This window comes from Lissotriton vulgaris, chromosome 5 (genome assembly GCF_964263255.1).
Source record: "Lissotriton vulgaris chromosome 5, aLisVul1.2, whole genome shotgun sequence".
Classification (NCBI taxonomy): Eukaryota; Metazoa; Chordata; class Amphibia; order Caudata; family Salamandridae; genus Lissotriton; species Lissotriton vulgaris.
In genome coordinates, this window is record NC_141693.1 from 974,127,660 (window position 1) to 974,155,540 (window position 27,881).

The window sequence follows — 27,881 nt, forward strand, 5'->3', positions numbered from 1 at the left end:
ACCTTCCACCCATGTCCCTAAAACACATGGGGCCTTTTTCGGCCAAGCTAAAATCAGGCTCTCCTGATGACCCTATTAAACCAGACCTATTCAGGAAATGCCGTGATTGCCTCCTGTTGGAGGGTGAGGGTCTAGAGCTGACAATAGGTCCTTATCAGCCGCGGTGATTCCTAAGTTGTGGAAATATGCCAAAGTTATTCCTCTACTCAAAAATCCAACATTGGATGCATCTCGACCAGAGTATTTCAACCCAATATCCATGCTCCCATACCATTGCCATCGTATCATATGCCGATGATACCCAAGTGGTGTTCACATTCTCCAACAACTTCAAGCAGGACCAGGTGAAATTTCAAGACAATCTTTTGGCCATCTCAGATTGGATGGTGGACAACTGCCTGCAATTAAATTCCTCCAAGTCCGTGGTGCTCTTTGTGGGCAGAGACACCCACTCATGGAGCAACCAATGGTGGCCGTCGGCTCTGGGGTCCCCCCAACCAAAAACTGTGGTTAAGAATCTAGGAGTTCTGGTGGACAGCATCCTCTCATTTGAAGGCCATGCCAAGTCAGTGGCTGGCACCAGTTTTCGCCTTCTACGTGGCCTGAAACCCATTCTGGGATTCTTTGACGCACCCACCCAGCAGATGATCATTCAATCCACTGTGCAGTCTCGCCTAGATTACTGTAATGGGCTACTTACTGTGTAAATAAAGCTGTGAATAAAAGACATCAATGGGCCCAGAATGCACTACTTATGTACTGCCATACCTCAGACCTTCTCCGCCAACTCCACTGGTTGCAGATAGAACAGAGGGTCTACTTCAAGACACTATGTCTCACTCATAAGATCCTGCATGGCATAGACCTGCAAATCCTGAACAAATTGTGCTCGATGTATGTTTCGGCTCAAGCCATGCGCTCTGCGGACCTCCATCTGGCCTGTGTCCCAAGAGTGCGCAGGGCAAGAGCTGGTGGATGCTCGTTAAAAGCTATGGCACCTGCCCTCTGGAATTCTATTCCTCTTGTTGCTCGCGGCACGGAGAATCATTGAGCCTTCAGTAAATTGACGAAGACGTGGCATTTCTCCACTCTATAGTTTAATTATCTTACCTGTCTGCGCTTGATAGCCCTAGCGCTGGGACGACCCATTGCTGGGGCAGCCATGTGCTTTATAAGAAAAGTTAACATAATATAACGTAACATTGTAAACTAAAAATACTTGTGGCCTACCATGAATCTTAGGTAACGCTGGTGGGAAGGCAAGACGGAGATGTGGAAATACGCGTCCTGCAAGTCCAACGCTACCATCCAGTTTCCAGGGTCGAGGGCTGACAGGACCTGAGCCAATGTCAACATTTTGAATTTCTCCTTCCGGAGGAAGCTGTTGATGTCCCTGAGGTCTAAGATAGGATGGAGGCCTTTGTCCTTCTTGGGTACCAGAAAGTAGTGGGAGTAGCAACCACAACCTACTCTGGGACAGGGAGGCGCTTGATAGCTCCATGGCCTGGAGAACCGCAACTTCTAGATGGAGAAGGTCCAAGTGATCCTCTGACATGCGATGGAATGTAGGTGGCATGGATGGAGGGGTAGTCTCGAAGGGGAGGGAGTAGCCCCTTCGGACTATCTGCAAAATCTACCTGTCTAACATAATGTTGTGCCAGTGGTGGAGGTGATTGCGGACCCTGCCGCCCAGTGGAAACTGGTGGCCCTAAAAGGTCGGACTAGGAAGGTTTGGAGGCTGCTGCAGAGGGGGCACTGGTGGACTGACTTGCCTGGTGGCCCCCAGACCTACGGCACTGGGTCCCACATTCCCACCGCACAGAGGCTGAGCAGCTTGTGCTGGCCTGTGGCCCTGGGTGGAACGTGGTGGGGCACCCCTTCCGTAGCCACAAAAGGGGTGACAGGCAGACTGCACAGGGCGCGAGATGGTAGCGAAGCCCAAGAATCTGGCTGTAGACCTAGAGTCCTTGAAGTGCTTGAGCGCATTGTCTGCCTTGTTGCCAAACAGGCGACGGCCATCAAAGGGCATGTCCAAAAGAGTTGCAGGACATCCCCGGAGAATCCAGTGGACCACAGCCAGGCATAGCGTCTTAGGGCTGCAGACGTAGAAATCGTCCTCCCAGCGAGTCGGTGGTGTCCAGCCCACAGCGTCTCTACCCTCGACAAGCACACAGGAGAATACAGTCCGGGCCTCCTCCGGGCACTGTGGCAGCACTTGCCCGACCGTGTCTCACATGGAGTGGAAATAACTGCCCAAGAGACATGCCGTGTTCACTGACCGCAGTCCTAAGCTGGCAGAAGAAAACATCTTCTTCCCAAGATGGCCCAGCTTCTTGGATTCCCTATCAGGGGGAGCAGTAGGGAACACGTCTTTTGAGGTTGAGACCACGAAGCTCTCAGGGGTAGGGTGTTGGGAGAGGAAAAGCATGTTGCCCGGAGCTGGACGGTGGCATCGGGCAATCATTCTGTCCACAGGAGCCACTGTGCTGGGCTTGGACCAAGTGCCGAGTAGGATGTCTGTGAGGGCTTCATTGAAAGGCAGGAGGGGATCCGAAGAGGCTGCCGCTGGCTGAAGCACCTCAGTCAGGAGGTTAGTCCTGACTGCCACTGTAGGAAGCTCAAAGCCTAAGTCTTCAGTTGCCATACGCAACACCACAGCATAGGAGGCTCCCTCCTTCATGGCCACGGTAAGGGGAGAAAGCATACCAGGGTCTGGGGATGTATCAAGACCACTGGCTTCACCCAACTCCTCTCTCTAGTCCAGCTCCTCTAGCTGGTCTGTCAAAGCATCAACAGACCCCTCCCAGTCCTCCTCATACTCTACCGGCTGCCACTCAGGGCAAAGCGGAACGCCAGGGATGAACAACAGTCTGGCTCCGTGTCCATGTCGTGGGTGAGACCGGGGTTGACCCCGGCCAGGAACACAACCAGCGGCGGAGGTGTCGTCAAAGGAATCAACGCCAGGGGAGGTGTCATAAGGCACCTATCTAGATTCAGGCTTGGATGCCTGGGGGCCCTGCGGCGCCGGAGCCGCTGGCATCAAAGGCCGAGAGCCCCCAGCAGAGTCCGTGGGCCCGAAGGCGTGCCGGCGGAGTCGGTCTGCCCAAAGAGGGAGTGGAGTGTTTCGTAAAATTCAAAAAGTTGGGGAAGTTCGGAGCCATCCCAGCTGGCTCCGCGGGCAGAGCCGAAGGCCGACGACCTTCTGTGTGCCAAATCACATCAGCAGACGGACGGGGAGAAGGCGAAGAGTGATGGTGCTTCTTCGTGTGCTTCGACTTACTCGAGGACTTTGACGATGAATGGTGGTGGTGACTCCACGACTGGTCCTGCCATCTCCCTCTTGATGGGGATCTCGAGCGTCTGGGCCTCCAGAAGCTTTCGGGACCGCTCCCGCAAAGACTTCAAGTTCACGGCCCAACTGTTGGAGCATGATTTCGAGTTGTTGTCGCGCTCCAGACATCAGAGGCACAAGAGGTGTGGGTCCGTGACCAACATCAATTTGTGACAAGGTACGCCGATGGGACATCCCTATGTGCACCTCTTGTTCTTCTGCAACCCACAAAAAGTAATTTTTTACCTAGAAAAAGGCAAAACACCTCACAAACATAGCTGGAATGGATTAAGTAAAGTATTTTGTAGTACCCCAAATATGTTTTTCCAAACTGGTCCCAGGAAACTTTTTATGGCAACAGTTATGTGTGCTCCACACAACTACTCCAGCTCCACACAGTCTATTCAGGAGCTCACTAGTTGGCTGGAAAGTATCAAAATGGTCAAAAAAATTGTCAGATTGTAACACTGGGATGTTACAAAATGCAAGAAAAATGGCTGGATTCAGGGATTCCTCAGGGTTCGGCCTTGAGCCCAACCCTTTTTAATCTCTATATGGCGCCACTGCTTTTTCTGATGGACACTCATGATGTTGAATGCATCGCTTATGCAGATGACACTCAACTGATTCTTACCCTTGATAAAAATTATACAGTGGCAGAAGAAAAATGTCACCACTGTCTAACAGCAGTGAAGGATTGGATGAAACTAAACCATCTGAAATGTAGAAGCTCTAAAACAGAGATTATGCTGTTTGGCAAGACCAAAGTGTTCAGACTGGATCCATAGCGGCCTTAAAATTCGGCTCCACCTCCTAATACAGTAGACACTGTGAGAAATATGGGAATAAAATTTGATCCATCCTGTCCATAAGAGGAGTTTTTTTAAGGTCCTGACCATCATTGATGTGGAGAAGTGTGGCTCAATGGTTAGAGGGGCAGACCCTGATGCAGAGTTCTGGCCCAGGACCAGGGTTCAATTCCCGCCTCGGTGGGTCTTGGGCTCAATTTCCTCGGACCTGATCATTCTCGCTTCGTTGCCTATTCTTATCAAGGGTCCCACTATGCAACTCTGGGCAAAAGCTTGCTTAATCTCCACAACGGCCCCAACAACACTGGGATGCCTGGCTTCACCTTGGGTGTGCCCAGGAGTGGACATTTCACAGGGAAAAGCCAGGAAGGGTTCCACAGCGGTATGTGTACAGCGCCAGGAAACCCCGATTGGGGTATAAGTGCGCTTTACAAGTCCAAATTCATTTCATTGATAAAATGACAAAAAAAAGGGACCAGAATATCTAAATGTCAGAACTAAGCCATACCCCACCCAACGTACTCTACGGTCATTTTCAGAGAATTTTTTAACAGTACCCAACTTTAAACTTAAAACCAGGGCTGGAAAGACCGTGGCGGTCCTAGGGACCAAAGCCTGGAACTACTTGCCAACTCAACTTATACACACACAAACTGAACTCAATTTTAGGAAGTCCTTAAAAACCTGGATCTTTGTTATCCCAGATAACACTGTTTGGTCTCTTATCTAAAGTCTGACATCTTAGTTTGTGCGAGCTCTTCTCATATCAGGTGCCATTTTTCTCTGCATACAGCGCCAAGATACTCCTTCGAGTGAACGTTGCACTATATAAAAGCTCTTTCATTCATTCATTCAATGTTCAAAAACTCTCGCTTGAACATGATATTCTTAACCTCTAAGAAGAGAGCTAACCAGAAGGCTTGCTCTTTACTAGGTCAAATGAAAAAAGGCCATCTACAGCAAACCAAGATCCAATTACATTTCTTCATCAGATTTTGAGTGATACAGATGGAAGAGAAAAATAGGAAAACAATGACAAAAAGAGGATGTGAGGATGATAAAATCTGAAAGAGTGAGAAGAGAAAGGATGCATACCTGATGCAAGAAAGATGCATGAAGTGGCATCAAAAGTAGAAAGCCTTAGTATATGCAACCACGACATTTAGCAATACCAGACGCAAGCTACTAAGAAAACGTTGGGCCCCCGACCTTATTTTTATCAGACCTGACTGGACCCCTATCTCCACTGAAAACCTGTGAAAACATTGTCTGGTTTCTGAAATTGAATCATTTTCTTCGAATTCCTTTATTAGCCAGATTGCCTGATTTTGTACATTCATAGTTTACACAAGAGATGACTTTAGTAAATGTAATGCAACGTCCTAATATTGTTTAATAGTGTTTAGTTGTATTCTTCCAAACAGACAGCTTTGTTATGCCTGCCTCCTAGCTCACATGACAGCACAAACTCTCTTCTTTTGGATGTTTTTTAAATTACACTACTACAGTCGATGCTGGCCTCATTTTTTCAATGATCTATTACCTACACCAAACCTCAATTAAAGGTCCCTTGCACAAGCTAAATCTTCTTGTCCTTGTAATAGAACAGCTTTAATTGGTTACAACCTTCAGTATGTGTGCGGTGGGTGCAGTGCACAGACGTTAGCAGACAATGAATAATGTGACAATTTAATGACTCGGAGGGTTTTGCTTACCATGCTGTGTGAAGAGGTCGCTGTGTACTATTTCGATTAAGCAGTGGAGCTTCTGTCGCATCAGTTGGCCCACTGGAACATGTAGGATGAAATCCGTGAAGAGTTTGCTGTGAGAATCAAATCACAGGAATGGAATTGATCAGTTCTACCAGCGGAGCATGAAACAATAGCCGAAATAAAAAATAATAAAATATCGGCATCATCGCAACTATGATACTTTAAATCCCTCCCAAAGTTTCACTTTTTGCAGAGCAGTTAAAATGTAAGTTTTGTTGCACTGTATTGAGAAATTTGATGGGGAAACTAAAGTAATATGTGTACAATGTTTCCTATATAGGTCTTGTTACACACAGAATATTAAACCAAGTCTTTGTTGAGCTGTTCAGACAAGAGTATTATTGTAGCACTACACTTTCAAACACCAGTAACAGAACATACATTTTAAGGATTGGGGTCCGGGTGAGGCAGAGGAAACAAGAGGTTGTGCCTCTTACTGGGGGCGACGACACCAGAAGCAATTGGAGCATTCTAGATGGCACAATGTACCATCAGTGTTTGTGTGTTTCCAGCACACATTTTCAATTCAATTCACAAAACTTTATTCGACAGTTAAGTCATAAAAGCACATTACACAATACATTTAAAAAACATTTTTTTAAAATTATCTAAGAATTTAAAAATACAATTAAATGATTCTGTAACCATCGAATATAAATATTCCATAAGATTATCTTAAAACTTTTATCTAAAAAAGAGTCGACCATTAATTCATTTCACAGATATAATAATACTGAGTTTATGGTCATGAGCGGACACATAGCATAATTTTAGTAAACAGAACATCTTGCAGCAACAAGTCCTGATAGGCCTTAAATATGGTAGGCGGTCACTCATTCAAACGCAATGCATTCAAACGGATTCGCCAAGCCCACCCTAAAAACTTTGCAACAGCTATAGAGATAGGGGGTGCGGGATCTGAACACAATATTCGCAGGGCGACTGCGTGCCTCCTGATGCCCATTGCCCTACAAATGGGCTTTATCCAGACTTTACGGGGCACAGTTTACATGGGGCAGTAGAATAATATGTGTCCCACAGTTTCACATTGTTCTTTGCACTTGCAACATTTGTCATTACTCGATCCTTCCCATCTACAGGTAAATTCACAGGTTGGAAGAGCACCCACACTTAACTGAAAATACAGTTTGCGGTCATGAGCTTCCTCAATCAAGTTCCAATACCTTTCAAAAGCTGGACGGGACTTTAATTCAAGGAAGCGACCTGTTAGGTGGGTTGAGAGGCCTTGTGAGATTTCTGATGTAAATACCATTTCCCAATACATTTCTTTCAATTTTCCCTACGAAGGGAACACAGCATTCGAAGGGTCTTTCAAAAGCTCCAGCAAACCTAGCTTCCCTAGGAGGTGTCTAATTTCCTTAAGCCATCTTATCTTGTGAAACGGGTCAGTTCTTATGACATCCATGAGACCTCTAGTATAGTGTACAAGTTCCTCCGTGCACCAAAGCATCTGCCAATAGAGTAAAGGGCGAAGCTTCGCTAGGTGTTCCACGGGCTTCTTGCCAAGATCCAGTAATAGAGGTCTTAAGGGGGTGCTTTGAGGGAGGCTTGTTACTTTGCGTAAAAACACGTTCTACAATATAGTCAAGCACTTCAGGTTTTCAAACCCCCATAGCTCTGCTCCATATAGGGATGAGCTTAGGACCTTCATCCCGTTGATATCTAAGACTGGGCTAATAGGTTTTGTCAAGGAGGTTTTAAACTTAGTTAGAAGGATGCCTGCTTGCCGTTTATGTGACAAAACGGCCTGATCAAGTTGGCAGTTCCATCGCATATCCTTCTGTAAGGTAACACCCAAGTATGTTCATATTCACTATTTCAATCATAGAGCGATATAAAGATGTTCTCAGAATTGTCAAGGGACAAAAAAACCTAGTATCGAAAAATAGCCAAAACACAGCATCTCTGAAAAATGTTTAGAAACTATAACACTTCACATGACTAATTATAAAAAAGAAGGCGTTTGGCTTTGGTTGAATCTATTCATATATATATGACAGCATCGCAACTGTTTTAATATTTATTGTTCCGCCTATAACAGGGGCTTAAACTCTCGTATTGAGATGATTTATGTGATTTCAATCAAATAGTTCCATAATTGATAGGAAATAGATTATTGCTAATAATTATAGTTGTCCATTTGGCTCTGATTTCATATTTATAAATGAACTTCCTTTTTTCCATTAAGGATTGTAATCACCAATTAACGAAAATGGATTATTTCACACAAACAGTACACCTTTTAAGAAAACACTGAAAAGTAAACACACAATATCTGGATCAACCAGCTGCTCAATTTTGCCTATTAAGCACCCAGCCTAGTTGACTAACATTCCAGAATAACATCTTCTGCTTTGAAAGACTAAATACTAAACAGTACAGTATGGTGAGCAAATGGTTTGAAAAAACATTCCATATCATTTAAACCAACCTATACATGTGTTATAAAAATACATAACTCCAACATGCATTGTTACACCAGTGCCACTTAGCACATAGGCAGACCAGTTCAATTGTAACTCGAACTCATAAATCATGATCACTTTAGATTTCTACCAATGTAGATCTTTCCAATTTGACTTTTTTCTCACTAGTTATTTATTTATTTATTTATTTGAAAAGTTTTATATAGCGCTAGCTAGACCCAGAGGTATCAGAGCGCTTTACATGAGCAAGAACATTGTTTCAGAACATAGTTACACAGTTACATCAGTTGCTGGAGTGTAGTTACATGAGTTACAAAAGCATAGCATAGGCATAAGGATAAACAAAGCAGGCAGGGGGAGAGAAATTCAGGGGAGAGAGAAAAGGAAAAGGGGAAGTAGACAAAGAATGAAGGAGGGAAGAGGTGGGGAGGGCGTAGGAGACGAGGAAGTAAAAGTGTCTGATGTCCAGCTGGGTAGGCGATGGCTCCCAGTGGTAAAGGGATAATTTCCAGTCCTCGGTTATGTGTGAGTCCCTTATCGCAGTGGACCCTCTCAATGGGGTCTCAGACTCAAGGCCATAAATGCTGGCTCCCTCCCCAACAATGGGAGAGGAGTGCTTTGGCCATGGGCACACTCTGAAGAATGAAGGAGGGAAGAGGTGGGGGATGGGGTAGGAAACCCAGCAGAAACGCAGTGTCCGACGTCTGGTTGGGTAGGAAATGGCTCCCAGCGGTAAGGGGATCTTTTCCACTTCTCCGCTATGTGTGACACCCTTGTCGCTGTGAACTCTCGCAGAGGGGTCTCTGAGACTCCAGGGCATAAATGCTGGATCAATCCCCATCAAGGGGAGTAGGAGTGCTTTGTAAATGGGCACACTTATGGAGACTATTTTAGAGACAGTCGGGCTGGTAGAGAAAGACCCTCACTGTAGAAGGGAAATGCTAGTTGGGTCATTGGTTCCGTAGCCTGGGAGACTGCTGCCCCTATGCAGCCAATGTTGACGGTAGTAGGTGACGATCAGTAAATCAATATGTGTTGGGTGCAATTTTGATCTACACTGTAGAAGCTAAAGAGCTGGATGGGGATATGCTCGAGGTCCAATTTTTGTCCAAGAGTAGTAGCTCATCGAGGAAAAGGAGCACAGTGGGGTCAGGGAAGAGATTCTGCCCAGAGGGTTCCATTCGGCCAATCCCCATTTTGATCTTTTCCCTTTGTATTCTAAGGGACCCCTAGGGTATTTGCGTCACTTCATGAGGTGTCTCCTGGATTGCCTCAGTCAGAGATTACTCCTTAAAGCCTATGCAGCCACCACATTAGGGTCAGTGGTACAATGATGGTCTAGAGAAAGGGGAATTGTCTTGTCGCTAATGTGGAAGAGCTACCTGGGGTGAAGGCCAGAGTTACCATGAGGAAGTGTGTCCTCTGCAGGCGCCATTTTAAGGTCAGGCACCGCCGGATTCCTCAATCTCGTCAGGTGCTGCACTTTAAAAATATTTATCTGGCAGGTTTCGGGCATTGCTGCAGCTACATCTGCCACGAGGCAGCCTTAACAGGACTCTCCTGGGGAGTCGGCGCATCTCCCCATGCTGTGGTCTGCCAGAGGGAAATAGCAGCCGTTGCGTCTCCTGCTTCGTGCTGATTGCACTCACCGTGCCGTTGAGCGCCACTTGCTTCTCTGGGTCCCCAGGAGAGGTTTGCTCCGTGTTCAATTCTCTTCCGGCTGGCCCCGGTTAACACACTTGCCGTCTCCCGTACTCCTCCGGCATCAGGGCATGTCGAGATGCACACGGCACAGCGGCATCCTCCGGCAGCTCCTGATGAACAAGGGAAGCCTGAGGTGAGAGGCGGCCCAGTCGCAAAGAGTCCAGCTGCAGCCTCTGACCTGGAGTGACAGCAGATCGATAACAGAGCCCCAGACGCTCCTACCTGAAACTGGCTCGGGAAACAAGTGGGGGGTCCCAGGCGAAATCAGGTACAGCTCGCCAAAGAAGCATCTGAGGATCGGGCAGATGAAGAGGTAAGTCACTGCAGAAGCCCCGCAACCACCTCCAAGAGTAGATGAGTTGCGGGCATGGGAAGACGGGCTGATGCAGGGATATTCCAAAAATGGGATCCCGAACCCCGGAGCTTGCAAGAAGCACACATACGGTTGCTGCCGGAGGGGACCGAATTTTCCGTACATAGAAGTCGGGACACTTCAGAACGGATTGGTTATTTGATTGTTATGGTGCCCTGCTGTTAGACCCGAGATTTTACTGGTTGGATGCAGAGTATGATTCAATCTGCTCATGAGAGCGTGTAATCGGCAAATGTATGTAATGTATGTATAAATTACTTGGTTTTGAGGCCATTACGACAAGAAACGTTTCTACTACGCCTTTTTTGATTCTTAATTACGAAAAAACTGACGTGTGCACTTGACTTACGCTATCAAGCCATTAATTTTCTCATTCTGGACTACTGCATCTGGACCCCTTGTGCTTTGATCCGTCCGATTGGATGTGATATTTTGAACTCGGACTACACTTCATTAAAAGCCTTGACAAAGTCGCGAGTGGCGACGAAACACGTGTCGGCTGTAGCTGTATCAATGTTGTAACCACAGAACAACTGTTATGAAGATCGCTTGCTGAACAGAATCTATTCCATGAATTTTGTATTAAAATAATTTTGCTGGTTGGGCTAAATCAGCTGTCTACTTACTTGGTGCTGTGCTCTGTCTATGTTTCTGAGAAGCAGCTCCTACTTCGGCGGCCATTTTAGCTCACTCCAAACTAATAAATAAAAGTACCCTTCCAGGAAACACTCAAAAAGGTAGTTGAAGTGGGACATAGTGTCTTCTTTGTTTTGTCAAGTCTGGCCATTCCCTGCCTAAAAATACTTGCATATGCACACCAGGACTGCAGGAAAAATGAGTTCCCTGCATGAGAGCTCTGGGAGTGGGTCTGAAGCATAGCCCCTGGGTTTAAGAAAAACACGAAAGCTCCAGAAAAGGAGTTCCCTTGTTTGGTGTAGTAATGTTTGCTCTCTATTAAAGCCTCATCAATAAGCAAACATACTATTCAATATAATGAATATCCTTCTTTAACCCCTTCGAGGCTAATGACGAGCTGGGCTCGTCATGGCGCTTACCTGCCGTGCGCGGATGACAAGGCCAGCTCGTCATGGTGTATAGGATTTATGTTTTTTTAGCGCAGGACGGGAAAACGCCTAGCAGCCAAGTGGTTAAATCAGCACTTTTTTCTTGAACAATCAGCTAAAACAAACATCCTCTCAATCAGTTGTCCTTTTTTAAGTTCCAAAACCTACCACTCTGACAGGAAATCTATTATAACTACACAGGTATGTCCAGATGTAGTTATCATTCTCTCTGGAGCATAGAAATCAAGCTGCACCTCGCTGAAGTCATCCAAAATAGCTTGGAATAAATCTGAGTTTCATTGTTTGCCTAATTAGAGGGGCAGAGCCTGCAGGGATAACCAAAGGGTGCAATAGTAAAATACTGAAATCAGCCCGCTCCTTTCATTTTCTTGCGCAATATCTCATTCCATTCAATCTCCCTTTCTTCCCTCTCTCTGAACACTTTCTCTCCACCATCCTCCTCCTTCCCCCGCTCCCTTGAAGCCTCCACGAGCCGGCTATGTTTAACTTCGGGGAGCTTAGGAAAGTGACAGACACCAGGAGTGGCCCCAGGCTTACAAAACAGGACTCCACAGCACACCAGGTAAATGCCCAGTGGAATAAAGGCCTATTTAACCCGTATAGACGGGTAGTCCAGGCTGAACAGTTCCTCTTGGCGGGGGACTAGTACTGATTTTTTTGTGGGCACTTTTTCATATACGTTTCTGCATTTAACCAGTTGGGATCATTGTCGGGAAGTGGATCTGCTGGATAAGTTCGGAGTTGAGGAGTGAGATTAATAGAGATTTACAAAAGAAATACAATTGGGTCTTCAAGATTTAAAACTAAGTATTTCAAGATGTTGTTTCTTGGCGAAATAATTAGTGACAGATGCAAGAAAAGGCAGAGAATGAATTGTATATTTTGACTACTCAAGGTTGTGCTAAGTTTTAGTGTAACATTGACTATTACAACTGTACAGCAAACAAGTTATAAAAAAAAGACCTACATAAATGAATGCATGGGCATAGCCAACATGATTACAATCAGAAAATCTCGGAGAAATGTTTGTATCACAGATTTAAAACATTACTACGTGAAGGGCTAAGTAATATAACTAAGTAACTAAGTACTAGAGAGCCCCTGCTATGTATAATTTTTTATCAATTTACAGTTCTAGGTCCTGCATGAAACAACAACTCTACCTATCGGGTGACATGGAGACTGAATGTAGGTTAGGTGGGCACTGACCAGGGGCACACTGACACAGACTTTCAGGCTGGGAGCCACCTGCACTGGGGCAGAGATTGTATATTATGAACAGCAGCAATTAAAAAAAAATGTTAAGGAGATTCTTGCACTGTCGTGTAGCTAAAGTCTGTATCAGAATTTATATTGAGAACTTCGCATACATGATGTGGGATACCAAAGTGAAAAACACACCTCCGGGGAAGAACATTCAGGGCAGGACTTAAGATCTTTGTCACCCAAAGAGAGGGCATTGGACAAAAGATAAACCTTTCATTTGTTTATTACGTTTCTTATGAGTTCCTGAGCGTTAGTACATTGGTGGAACTTGAAAGCTGCATACATTAAGGCAAGCTCAGGTCAGATAATTCATATTTCTAGGTGGGTGACTTTTACAGAATTGAGCAATCAAAATATATCACAGGTTTTACTTGAGTCAGTCAGAAGGATGACACTGGCCCTCCTGCAAACCATAAAGTCGAATCATTTGACCCACAAAAAGACAAAAAGCTTCACAATCGGAGCTGGTGTGGCTGCATCGTTCTTGGGGACCTCTGGCTTTCTTAAAAGCAGTTACGGTGGGTTCCAAACAGACCATACATTTTGAAGCAGTCTACTCAAGAGGACACTAGCTTGTTGTAATGTCTGTAAATAGACAGGCACTTTCTCTTGTATGGGACTTCCAAGCCTCCAAGGACAGAGTTTTCTTGGAGCATGCTCCTCACAAAAGCAGAATGTCCACAGCAAACCAAGATCTATCCCCATTAATATGTTCAGAAAGCTGGTTTCCAGTTTTGGAGTAAGTGTTTGAAAGGAGATTTAGGATGGAGGTTAGACTCTTAATCTAACAAATAAGGCAAGATTTCCTTAATCTTTTTTTAGAGTACCTGTTTTGGTGACATATATAACCCTGCATCATATAGAAGCAAATCACAATCATATATTTTGAATACTAACCCATCATTAGATTTCTATCGTTGGGTGCCAGACTGCCCTCACTCTGATTGGCTGGCCAGAACAACATGCTGAACAAGACATTCTACAGATTTCGATTTTTTTCACTCAAAATATAGTAATTTGTATTCGGTTAAGTCTACTGAGTATGGGGTTATCGCACATGGATTGGTTTTTCAAGGATTTGAGCAGGGATCTGCACTCTAGTCACCAGGCAATAATTGTGATGGGGGAGATTCGATGGGAGAAGTTTTTGGACAGTGTCATCCGGCACACAAGGAAGTTTACTAACCCCAAATATTTCTGAAAACTAGAGACAAAAGGGAAAACACTTTGATGTGGCTTGCATGAATCCCAACAAATTGTATTACCCAGAATCCTCTGCAAATGTCAAAATCGGTTAAAAAAAACACAATACATTTTTGTTCTGTGATGGAAAGCAGGAGAACTGCAGACACATTTCAAAAGTCTTATTATATGCGGGTGATCCTATTTCCTGGGACAGGAATACGCCAAATTTGTGACAATGTGAAGACCATATTGACACTATGGTGACTTCATACAGTCACATATTTGACCAGTTCCTGTCAGTTATGATTGAACAAATGAGCTGAACTTTTTTTTTTATTGATGTGGGTATACTAGGTGGTTAGAGCTTTGCAGCTACCCATACATTCTGGAAACTTCCATCACAGAATTTTGAGGAAATCCTTATTCTAATCAATGTTTCACCTGTGCAGGAAATTTTGCTTAATAAAAAGCAGTGGCATCCTCTAACGATATACAATGCAGAGCTCATTCAGGTGTCAGTGTTTGGATATGATTAGGGTTTGTAGCTTTCCTGAGGTGCTGGATTACCACAGGGCTAAACAGTATTTTCTGTGCCCTAGAGAGGAGGGAGACCCTGTCTGGATTTTTGATTAAGAAAAAAATCTAAAGTGTCCAGGCTCTTCGCTGGAGTAAAAAAAGGACGTGTCTGCACCCCAGCCAGGAGCCGGGTTCATTTGGGTTTTTTCTGGGGTTCAAAAGAAAACTGCATCTGGGCTCCCCTATGGGACATACACACATGTGCGTCTGCACCTCAGCAAGGGGCCAGGTACTGTTTGGATTTTTTCCTGAGGATAAGAAAAAAACAACAAAAAGCATATTGCTTCTTGCAGGGGGTGTGAAACTGTGTCAGCGACCCCGAATGGAGTCTGGCACTGGATGTTTTCCCTTAGTCTTTAAGAAAATAAAAGCAGCCTTCTGCTTTTTGCTGGCCCACCGACACACAGCTCCTTCCCCTTCCAACGCTTCTCTTGGATGGAGAAGCTCTGGGAGACAGAGGAGCTGCCAAAAATGCACTAGAAGTGGGAGTGGAATGAAATGGAAGGGACTAGAAAAAAATCAGAGCCACCCTGGTTTATTTCTTTTGATGGTGTAATTGTAGGTTGGTGGATGGATAGTAGGAGATGAGTTGCTCCACCTTCGTTTTTTGTCTTGTCCCTTCCAACAGAAAAAAAGTGGCTTGAGCTGGTGGCATGACTATGTGGGAGGTGAGAGTTGTAATAAATTTCCCCAACTGCATCCGCCAGTTCAATCCTTGCTTTGACCTTTAAGTGGCTGGGGATTCTCTCTCATATTCAACCCATGTATGTGTGATGTCCTTAGCGATGTCACATGCTTAATAATAAGGCAGCACACAAATGAGCACTAGGATGCCTCAGTCAGGAGTTTGCTGGTGCCTATGTTTGCGCTATATAAAACGTTCAAAATAAATTAACATAAATGATGATACCACAAATTACATCCACTGTCACTCAATTAGAGTGTTATCTTTATTCTAGGACTATCAAATTAATTTGCAAATTATAATGTGTACATGTGAAACAAAACTACCTTCTTAAATTTCACATTTTGTTCCTGGAGTGGATATCGGAGAGCATTAATGGTGAGAGCAAAAGTGAATGTGATATTAGGCTATGGTAATGCCGCTTTCTTTGTGCAACACATAGTAACTGTTTGGGAGGTTGCAGGCAACTTGGAACACAAGGATTCAACATGGTGTGTCTAAGGAAGCATACCTATGTATCAGCTGCATGGAGAAACACCATTAAATTAATGTTTAAAGAAGGGGCAGATTCAAAGGTTTGTGCTGCATATTATCTGAGGGTTTTAATGCACTGCCCAATAATTAAGAAAATGAAGATTCCTTAAAAAAGGGGATTTCAGGTATCGTCCTTATTATCTGGAGATGCCTGGAGTCTTGGACTTAAGGGACACTGCTGGAATATCCTGACACTAGACTCATTCTCTTTAATGCAAGATTCACATCCTTGCTAAATACAGACTTATTTTGGTAACCATTATCAAATCATGACATTATCCAGTAGTTTCTTGCTCATAGACATCCATTGTTCATCAATATAATTTTGACGGAAAATTATACTCATTTAACAGGGTCCTGCCTAATTCATGTTATACAAATATCATTATCGTAATCACCATCACCTGTCAATCTCACATGCACTTGTGTAAAATTCCTTTCAGAGTTGTTCTAGGACAAATGGACAGGTGTTTTTTATTAGCCTAATTGATTCATTTATAGCCCGGAAATTGTCATTATCAAAAAACTCAATATGGCCAAAAAAGCACAACATTACAGATCACTCATACTGTCATATCTGTGAGTGGTAACTGAATTCTTTTTTCACGTTTAAACATTACAGGCAGATCTACATCAGCATAGTGCATATTAAATGATGATTGGGAAAAAAATTTAGGGCATATTTCATATTTTGTTTTAGACAGATATGCAGCTACAGCAAAAGGTTCATATGCCATATTAGATGGCGGGTTGTTAAGAAAAAAACTATCCTACCCCCTAACCATATAACTAAACATATGTTTACCTAGGCAAGGGGCCCATAGCAGTTAAATTACAATGTGATTTTATGTATATTTGATAGATCTCAGTGAAATTATAGACATACCAAACTGACACTCCAGGCACAGTCCGAGGGCTGCAGTCTGAGATAGGAGAGTCCACTCTTTTAAAAAAGGACATGTGGATGAGACATGGACAGCAGACCTCAGACTCAGTAGAGTTAATAAAAAGAAAATCTAAGTGGGTGGAGGGGGTAAAAAAACAAAAGGACAAAAAGAGTATTTTATTTTTATTTTTTTCTGCAGAGGAGCTAAGCAGTTTGAAGAACGTGGATAATCGTGCCCTGACGAGATAGTGAGGATTCATCCAGTTAGGCTGGCAATTGATTTTGGCAGCTTGGTAAATGGCTCATATTTCTCTAGTTTTAGAGCAGAAATGGAAAGAAATCGGACAAAAAAAGGGCCAATTAAGGAACCGTGATGTGATATGGGTCTTCAAATACGTAACACTTTTATAGATTTGTGCATCAGAGTAATTTGCATGAGTTTATTTTAGTGAACTTCCTTTGAGATTGTACAAAACACTTGAAATACACTTGAAATAAAACATGCATATTGTTTAACATATAAAATATAGATCTACAACAACACAGCATGCTTATTGCACCTACAAGTACCTAGAATTCTTCAATGCCCTTGTTGAAATATTTAAAATGTACCTGGATTTGTTTAACTCCCTCTTTAAAATATTCATCTCTCTAAAACAAACTAAGCATAAGTCTACTTCAAATGAATGTAATCTCTTTGTCAGAACTGACAAAAACCTTTATTTAAGCAGACATATGTCTCGCTGGCACATCGCTGAATGCTTTACATCCGAATATTAGCACCTCAGAATAGATCTGTGTTCAACACATGTCAAGTTACACAGCAGAAATAAAACATCATTATTTTTATTTCAGCCATAATGAAGAAGGTAAAAACATTTCTTGGGGCCAAAATATCCAAATGTCTGATAGGTGTCATTGTTGCTACAGCACGCAATTACGATCCACTTGATATCACTTAAATTGCCAGTAAATAATGAAGTCTTGTTCAGGAGTAATGCTATTTGGTTTGATAACCAGCAGTCTTTAAGTGAAACATTGATGTTAGTTACCAAATGGTTTTAAGGTATTACCAGCAAAAAAGTAATTCATAAGAATAGTAAAAATGTGCGGTAACCCAATAACTGAAGATTTATCCCATTCATTTAGATCCCACAAGTAAGAAAAGTCAACCTAAATGTGCACATTATTCATGGTAAACCATAATAAATGTTCGTCAAAGGTGTGAACTTTGTGGTTTTTTGTAGAGACAAAAAACGAGAACAAGTATGCAAAATTGTGTTAAGAAATGGAAATTTACAACTTCTGTTACTCACCTAAGCTCTTTAGGATCAAACACCAGCTTCACATCATTTACAATAGTTGGTAAATATTTAAGAGCTGCTCCCTAAAATATAAGAGTACAATACATGTTAAGTCTAAAAGGGTTCTGCATTTCAGGTTGTATTGTAAAACATAAAAATGAATCTGACATTTTCAATTAACTAGTGATCAATAACATATAGCATAAAGTACCATCAATTTTATCACAGACCAAGTTTATAAGTTCATGGAATTCCATTTGCTACACCCCTGTAAAGTTGAGGTGAAGGCACTGTATTCCTTATAATAACAGATTTTTAGCAGGTGGAAGAGGGTTTGATGATGTGAGATAGAATAACACTAAAGGCTCCAAATGTACCCTCTGTTTGTTTTCACCCCCACCAGTCTGGGGCATTTAATTCCCACGTCATTGGGCCAGCAATTTACACATTTGATTCCAGGGGGACAGCTGCCAGGTTTGACAATTTTAGTCAGTCAGGGATTTATAACTAACAGCACATTGCAAATTGGGATTTGAATTGCTATTTATAGTGGTAAAAGCAAAATACAAGTTCCATAATGTAACTTTCTACTAATTAAAAACTTATGGTTGGCCGTGCCACGACATGAAGCTACGTGGGTGCAACGCTCACTTTTCAGTTGAACAGCTGCTTTAAATATTCAGTTGCACAACTTCCTTCTCCAAAATGCCTTTTGTGTTGTGCTTTGTCACTTTCCGCCCCTTTCCTAAATATATGTTTACTACTCAAACAGCTATAGGGCAAATATTTTTTTCCTATTCCTCATAGTTTTTCCTTTAACACAAATATTTTACTGCCCTTCATGTACCCCTATTTGTATACCCTCCTTTCATCTGCCATTGTCAGAGATATTTTATGTGTTTAACCATTTCGTGCTGGCTTATTCATTTGCAGTGCATGCTTGTGTAAACTTGTGATGCTCCCAAATGGGTAGATCCTCGTTTTCTCTCAGATTGTGAAGAAATGTGTAGCAAGGTGATCTGACCACACAGTGGGTGCAATGGAAGGAAAAGACCACTTGTGATGTGCAATAAAACCCTCAGATGGAATGGGAAAATATCGATGTTTACTCAGGAAGTGCAGGCATCACACCTGCTCTTAACCAACATGCAGTATGGGGAAATATGTCATGTGATAAAATACTGTTGACAGCTTGGAATGTTTTCCAGTGACAAGAAAATTATGACGTCAGAATATGCATGTAAGTAGAAACATACATAATTTGAAAGGTAACAGCCCCCTTTTCATTATAAAATGGTAATCAAAGTAACAGGGAACCATACATGCAGACTGCAATGGAGTTTTAAAAACCAATGGAAATGGTGATTAATTGATTCATTATTTATTACTTAAAGTACAGTGAACCTTGACACAAATAGCAAAGGTGCTAATAATTAACATGCTCAAACACTCAAACTGTGACCCTCATTATATTAAACGAAGTAGCATATCCCTGGGTAATTTTGACAGTTACATAGCAGCTGTAGCTACATTACGTCAAGGACAGTGGTATACAACAAAACGCTCTGTTGGTGTTAAAGTCTTATGCAGGTGTTCCATCCTTGTAAAGTGGTGTACACTTCTTGGAATAACAATGCTGGAAGTGCACAAACTGTCTAGAACAAAACTAGCTATTTGGTGACCCTATTCCGAACAGTGTTACTTGGCTACAATATTTGAAGGGGATAGATCCCTAGGAGATATACCCTTTGCAAAGTAATGGGACCTAATAGGGGGCACACCTTGCTGTTCCACCGCCAGGCTGACCACTGAATGGTGGAAAGAATTACAGCAGGCAGATGGTAAAATGCCAAAGGAAAAATTATTTCTATATCGGATCGTACTCTGCACGCGAATTACTGACTGGCAGGAACATTTAGAGCTTGATTCCCAAAGATAATTTACACTTTTGATTACGTTTACTCATTTTCAGATCCACTAACTGTCCTTTTGTAGTAACTTACACTTTTGTAGTAAAGTACATTTTTATAGTAAGTCCAGCACTACACACAGACAACCACATGTACTGCAACACCCTTCAATGGAAAATGATGGAGTTAGGGACTTACTGCAAAAGCCCAGGTTGTGAACACCAAAAAGTAGTAAACATGTTCAAAGGTGTACGTTACTAAAAAAGTGAAATTTGTGAATCCGGTCCTAAGTACCTACATAGGCAGCCAGTAAATGTTCTGTAATGAGGACCCCTGCCTTTTGATTGATATATTAACCAAAAAGAGCCTAGTATCTTTCACAAGCTTTAATATGTGCAACTTATACTTTCCATTCCGTGCACCACATTTAGCCAGCTTCAAATCAAAGGGTGACACTCCCAAAAAGGTATAGCCTGCCCAGTCAGGCTGAATGTAAAACTTCAGCTTTGAAAGTTGATCTTAATGATCAGAAAATTCACTTTGCAGACTACTGGAGGCCTAAATGGTCCTGTAGGTATGCAGGCAAGGGAAGAACAAATGCTTTGTAAGCCAAAGAAGAACTTTAAAAAGGATCCCAAAGATTATTAAGCTCATCAGAGGTATTGCATATCTGCATATGTAGAAATCGCAACATATTTATTTATTTATTTATTTATTTATTTATTTATGTTCTTGTATAGCGCTGGAAGTCAAACCTCGAAAGGGTATCTCCGCGCTTACGCTTTACCAAAGAAACAAGACCTAGTGCTAGACGGTAGAGTGAAGGGGGGAAGATCCTAACAGGCGAAAATAGAAATGTTTTCAGGGACTTCTTGAAGGATAGAAAATTGGTAGTATTTTTGAGAACAGGGGGCAATGAGTTCCATAGGATGGGGCCTTTGTAGGACAGGGCTCTCCCTCCCTGCCTAGCTTTTTTTATCCTTGGAACCTGAAGTTGTTGCAGACTGCTGGAGCGCAGGGTCCGACTGGGTTTGTAGGGCTTAAATATTTCTTTTAAATATTTAGGTCCATTGCTAAACAGACATCTGTGAATAGTGCAACAGATTTTGAATTTTACACGCTGTCTAATTGGCAGCCAGTGGAGTTTTGTCAAGAGGGGGAGTGAGGCAGACCTTGGCTGGGCATTGACAACTAGTCTCGCAGCAGTGTTCTGGACCACCTGTAATCTCTGCAGTTGTTCTTCGTTTGCCGAGATCAGCAGGCCATTACAGTAGTCCAGTCTGCTTATAACCAAGGCCTGGACGAGGGTCTTCCTATAAGAATCTGATAGGAATGGGAAGACACGTCGCAGCAGTCCAATGACCCGGAAGCAAGAACCTGCTACTTGATTTGTGTGCTCTTTGAACAGAAGTGTTTTGTCTAGACGCACACCAAGATTTTTGACAGTCTGTTTGGGGTTTGGTGTTGGTCCTAGATCCGGGGGCCACCAATCCGGGGACCATAAAAGTGTTGGCTCCCCAAACAGCATTACTTCAGTCTTGCCTACATTACACTGGAGGCGATTAGTGGCCATCCAGCTAGATATTGCCCTCATTCCGTCCGCAAAAGATTTTTGTATTGCGGGCGTTAGGGTTTTAAAGGGAACAAAAGCTGAGTGTCGTCAGCGTACGACACAGGGGTGAACCCATGAGATCTTACTATATCTGCCAAGGGGGCCACATACACGTTGAAGAGTGTGGGACTTAGGCATGAGCCCTGTGGCACTCCCTTTGTGAGCTCCCTTGAGATAGAGTGATGGCAGCCCAATCTGACCTCTTGTTGACGATCCGAAAGAAAGCTTTCCAACCAGGAGAGAGCCACACCTTCTATTCCCCTCTCCCTCAGGCGACCGAGAAGTATCTCATGAGACACAGTGTCGAAGGCAGCGGATAAATCTAACAGCACAGGAATCATTGAGTCTCCTCCATCCAGTGACATCTTGATGTTATCTGTCACTGAAAGGAGGGCAGTTTTTGTGCTGTGATTGGGCCTAAATCCGGATTAAGAAAAATCTAGGCCCTCCGCTGCCTCAATATATTTGGACAGGTGAATGTTAATGTGTCTCTCGGTCAACTTACTGAGGAAGGGTAGGAGGGAGATAGGTCGAAGGTTGGAAAGATCGGTCCATGGAATTGCTGCGTTCTTTCGGATTGGGTTCACCACTGCTTTTTTCCATTCTGTGGGCACAGATCCTTCCCTAAGAGAATGGTTGATCAGTGTTTGAATATGGGGCCTAAGCAGATTTTCCAGGGAAGCAGTTATTTTAGCTGATAGAAAATCATCTGGGGATCCAGATTTTATATGGCTCATAAGGGAAGCGAGGTCTGAGTCATTAACTGCTGGGAATGTCGCAAGTGTAGCTTTACTCCAAGTAGACAGGATGGGAGGAGAGAGAGAGTTATTACTGTTTTGGTTGGGAGCCTGTAAAATTTTGTCGTAGATCAAGTTGATTTTATTGTCGAAGAACAAGGAGATTTTGTCGCATAATTGTTGGGAAAAATCATCAGGGCTTTCACATGCGGTAGGTTTTACAAACTCCTGGAGAATTTTAAATAATTCCTTAGATCGATTACCCGCTTCTACAAGTTGATGAGAGAGGCTGTTCTTCCGAGCATGTTTGATGTTTTTATAACATTTAGTGATGTGCTTTCTTGTTCTCTTCGGTTCGCGTTTTTCTCCACTTCTTCTCCACTTCTTCTCTATCCTCCTACATTATTGTTTTTCTATTCTAAGCTCCTCAGTATACCATATTTCCTGTTTGGTGGCAAGGTATTGTTTATGTAGCTTTAGAGGTGCTATTTTGTCAATTGCTTCTTTAAGAGAGTTGTTAAGTTTGGTCAGAGCGGTCTCTATACTATCTGTCTCTGTGGGAATGGGCTGTTTCCATTCCTTTTGCAATTCCTCTACGGTGACTTTATGCCACTGTCAACGCCAGACAGGTGGAAGGGAATTTTTATGAGAGGGCTTGTCCGCCTTCCATATTGAAAATTCCATGATGAAGTGGTCGGACCAAATTATTTGCACCGGGGAGAGACATTGTACTTCGGGGAAATTGGTGAATAACAGGTCAAGAAGATGACCTCCTATATGAGTGGGTTCATGGTTTTGCAGAGTCAGGCCGAGGGAGGATAATTCAGAAACAAGGGAGATTGTTTCCGGAAGTGTGGGATTATCGACGTGAACATTAAAATCGCCAAGAAGGAGAAAATCTTCCTTTGCTTTAAAATGTGGGGCCAAGAGTTCCAGTAGTGCAAGGGAGAAGCCTGTAGAGGGCCCTGGGGGGCGATAGACTAAGGCTCCTTTCCAGAATCTATTTGTAGCATAATGCATTTTGAAGATTATTATCTCAAGGAGAGTGTTGTGCTTCTGTTCTAATATTGTGATCTTCAGATGTTCTTTATGCATGATGGCTAAGCCACTTCCTATTTTCTCTGGGCGGTCAAAATGGACAAACTTATAACCAAGAGGAACCCCCACGGCGATAGCAGGGACCGTATGGGGTTTCAACCAAGTTTCCGTTAGGAAGCATAGGTCGGGTTGTGTGGTGTGTATTACATATATTAAGGGTAGACAATTGCAGCCTTATTGTCTATTGTACAGTATCTACAGAAATAAAGTTAAAATACTATTATACTAGCTCCAGATACTGTACAGAGTTATACACATAAAGGGTTCAGAGCTAGAATTAATCACCACCGGAGAACTCTAAACATGGCATGGCTACAATGTACGTAGTAGGACCAGTGGACACATGACAATTCTCATCTCGCCCGGATGTTAGAATTCAACAGAAAACCAATCTCCTTTCACCTCTCTTACAAACTGAAGACATTCCCAATCCTTTCCTCCTACCCAGGTGTTCAGCAATAAGGTTAGCAGAATATATTCAGGCCAAGGTGTCAGTGATTTATGACTAATTGTCATCTAATGAACTCTGCCTACACTCAGTTTCTGGGTCGGTCTTCCCTTCCAAGAGGCTCTAGTTGATGCTCCATCAAGCCAGACTTTTTTGGGACCGTTTTACTCCCCTTTCAGAGTCAGGACATTGAATCTCCTAGAGACCACTAAATCAGGATCTTCATAGTACCCCTGTCCACCCGCAGTTCTGTACGATAAACAGTACGGTGGATAAACATCTCACTTTCTTGCTGAGTGTTAACATCTGGTCACTTTCTTGTGGAATGTAAATGGGTTTCAATTAGTCTGTTGTAAAAAAAAAAAACTACTTTGGACATGAGTGAGACAAGAAAAGTATAGACCTATTTCCAGATTATCTTCACCAGCCAAAATTCTGGAAAAAACACTCAATGCTGATGTCATGGCTTTTATTGACACTCCTAACATCTTGGATGCTTCTCAGCATGGGTTTATGTCCTCTCATTGTACAGAATCGGCACTACAGGTTGCTACCAAAGTGATTCGGATGGTAGGGCTGTGCTGATTCTACTCGACCTCTCTGCCGCATTTGATACAGTGAATCTTTCACTGTTAATCAGATCACTAGAGAAGATCTGTGTTAGAGGCGCAGCCCTAGACATTCTAAGTTCTTTTCTCATGGGTAGGAAACACAGTGTGAACTTTGGTGAATTTACCTCTGATCTTTTTACCTTGCCTTGTGGTGTATCTCAGGGCTCTTCACTTTCGCCCACACTCATTTATGCCATCCTTTTGGCTAAACGTATTAGATCCTACTGGTTCAGCACTGTCTTACACTGATGACCCACAAATTTTGATATCCATCTCCTCTGAGGTTGATGCCGTAGCCTCTAAATTTAAGGATTGTCTTTCGAATATGTGGCCTGGATAATTGCTTAAACTGAATTCCAAAAAAAAGGAAATGATGCTCTTTGGCTCCAAGAATTCTTTTTGAAACGAGGCTTGATGGAAAAGTAAAAAATCTAGGAGTATGGTTTGGTGAACAGCTTTGTTTTTCGGACCAAATAAACAAAGTGACATTCTCCTGTTTTTACCTTCTTAGGACTTGGAGGAAGATCTTTCCTTTCATCCCTGTGGGCATGCATAAGTGTGTTGGTGCGTACGTTTTATCACATATCGATTACTGTAATGCCCTTTTTTTGGTATACAGAAAAAACTTTTGCGAAAACTTTAGTAACTTGAAAATGCGGCGGATCACCTTCTTTTGAAGATTCTCAAGTTTGAATCCATATCTAAAGGCATCTGTGATTTACATTGGTTGCTGGTGTCTAACATAATCAAATTTAAGGCCCTCTGCATTATCCTCAAAACCTTGCACTAAGGAGGTCCTGAATCTTTATGAAAAAACTTTTCTTGCCATGGGCCTGCTCGGAACTTAAGATCGGGAAATGCTAAACTTGTAGTAGTCCCCAAAATTAGAAGAGCCACTATGGGGAGGGAGAAGTCTTTCTTATCTGGTTTGCAAGTTGTGGAACTCTTTTCTCTTTGTTTGAGATCTCAGCCCAACTTATCTTATTTTAGAAAACTACTGAAAACGTGTTTTCTCTATCTCCTATCCATAATCTGTTACTCATCTTAGTGGCTGTTCTTTTAGCAGGAACCTTTAGCACTAAGACACCGTGGCAATTGTGCGCTATAAAACCTTTTTTCACTATCACTAAATGATTTCCACTGATACAACAAACCACCCCACTAAAATTAAAGTCCTATTAAAAGCCTATAATAATTCCAAAGAAAAAACAATCTGATATGTATACTGGAGAGATGGCTTCATCACATTAAGTAGATTGTGTAGTAATTCGAGCTGGACGAAGTCAAACATTTAACAAAATATTAATAAATGTTGTATGCTGAATGACCTCTATCCTACCAGCATGAACGGAGAAGGTACGTCTGTCTAGCTTTTTGAACAGTGGATACACACTGGATATGTGCAGAAACTTGGACACATTGTGCTGGTTCAAGAAGAACATGATCCATTCAGCAACAAATGCAATGCATTCCAGAGGGAAAAAAACCTGTGGTCCCAGACTGCTTAATTGAGCATCCTGGTGACTTCCCTTAACTTGGATGACTGACTTGTGAATAAAAAGTGGATGAACGGCACTACCCCATCTCACACATTGACAGGAATATAATCTTTCGCCTTCAATCAGATGCTTTTTTTAAATATAGGTATGGGGCGGGATGCAAATAAAAAGAACAAAGACAAAAGTAGATACACCTGACTTGTGCCACGATATGGGGGAAAGTTTGAAAAATGATTATGGTAGAAGTGCGAGGACCCCTACCAATAGCCCACATATTTGGATTATAGCCAAGTTAATCAAACTTGTTTCTGCATACAAACACCCATGAGATACAATTCCACATTCTCTTTGTGAAGGGCTACAAAAATCACTTGCAGGTTTGGAATTAATACCATGATACAACTAACTAATTCAATATTGTCGGATGAGAGGAGGTCTTTAAGAAAAACTGACTTGTCGGGGTGACAAAGTGGTCAAGCTTTCTAACGTCCTTTCCATCTGAACAGTCTTCTTTGATTTTACACTTGCTTCAGCTGTATATGGAAGCAAAGTTCAAAGGCATTAAGAAGGCCAATGTTGAGTGCAAAACACATGACACCAAGATGCACTTAGACCTCTTTGACAGCAAAGTAAAATCTATGTATATAAAAATGAAGGAGTTTAGTCATTCCATGAGCTCTTCTCAGAACCCAACAAAGTCGAAGATAATGGCCAAAATGTAAAGGTTTAAAAAAAAAAATCGAAGGGAGTTGAATCCACCTCATTGGAAATTGCCTGAAGGGATACAGAAGTTGAGATCTAATTTGCAAACAGTACAAAAATAAAAATAAAAGGGTGCTAAGGAGGCAAATCACAAACAAACATACTCAAGTGTGTATGCAGAGGCTTCACAATCAAATTCCTCAACATCTGTGGAAAGTGAAATTATCAGGAAGTTAAGCCATGGACAGAAATAGGTCCAATTGGTAATGTAAATAAGAAAGAAGAAAAACTTTTCAGGTGTTCAATTATGTATGAACAGTCCAGCATTCTAGAGCCAAGATCTAAAGAGTTTATTACTCAGTTGGTACTCCAGTGCACAATTAGTCTCTCAGAGAAATCTACAAAGTAATATGTCAAAGTCAGTCTTTAACCCTTACTTTTAAAGAAAATACTCATAGTTTCTTGTTGACAATCAGAAAATTGCCATCTGTTGGCTTTGTAGGTTTATTTGCCGGGAAGTTAATTCAATAGATCATGATTATTAGAATTGCTTTCAACTAAGCTCCAAAGATACTCTGAAAGTACAATTCTTGAAATGTAATCACCAGGAGGTCAAGGTACCAATAACTAGGGTCTCATAATCGAATAACATGGTTATTGCTCGGATAATGGCTAACGCTAATGCACTACATGGAAAAGATTTTGATATTTATATCATTGATATGTAGTGCATATTTGATTAGGCCACATCTGCAGTAGAACACTTCTTATGTATAAACAGAGAGCTGGTAATTGCTAAAAGTAATGACCAAGTTTATTGGTCACAATTTGATGAATCTAAATTACATGTATAGCTTTTCCAATTTACTGATGGTGATTTTATGTATTCAGATGGGGGTATTTTAATCCGTATGAATGCTTACTTCAGGACCTTATGGAATCCTCCTATAGGAAGGTGCCAAGAGATACAAAGCAATATTTGAGAGAGGATATTGATAGGAATGAAAGAAGTTGCTCATGGAGCTCAATTAAGTACCCAGTTCTTTCATCCCACTCACTATTGCATGAAAGAAATTAGGCTTCCAAGGAGGTGAATCCAAAATAATAAGGTGTACTGCTAGAGAAATAAAATAAGCTCAATCAAATTGGTCATTGAGTAGGGCAGGTTCACAAATGATCATAGGGAATAATGGATTATAACAGCAATGTTGACTGGTACGGAAAAGTAATATGTCAATTGTATCTATCCCTGAAGGAGATTGGGTAATTACATAAAGCCTATATGCAGGAAATCTACTGAAACCTGT

At 42.3% G+C, this 27,881-nt stretch overlaps 1 protein-coding gene across 1 annotated transcript in view; it reads right to left on the minus strand.

The window, feature by feature from the left end:
- DOCK1 (dedicator of cytokinesis 1) overlaps positions 1-27,881 on the minus strand; it is a 1,358,032-nt gene that overhangs the window by 811,149 nt on the left and 519,002 nt on the right. The window contains exons 24-25 of the mRNA XM_086922569.1: positions 17,970-18,040; positions 5,856-5,962 (exon numbers count right to left, since the gene is read on the minus strand). Coding sequence (XP_086778695.1) covers positions 5,856-5,962; positions 17,970-18,040 — 178 coding nt within the window. The remainder of the gene's footprint in view (positions 1-5,855; positions 5,963-17,969; positions 18,041-27,881) is intronic.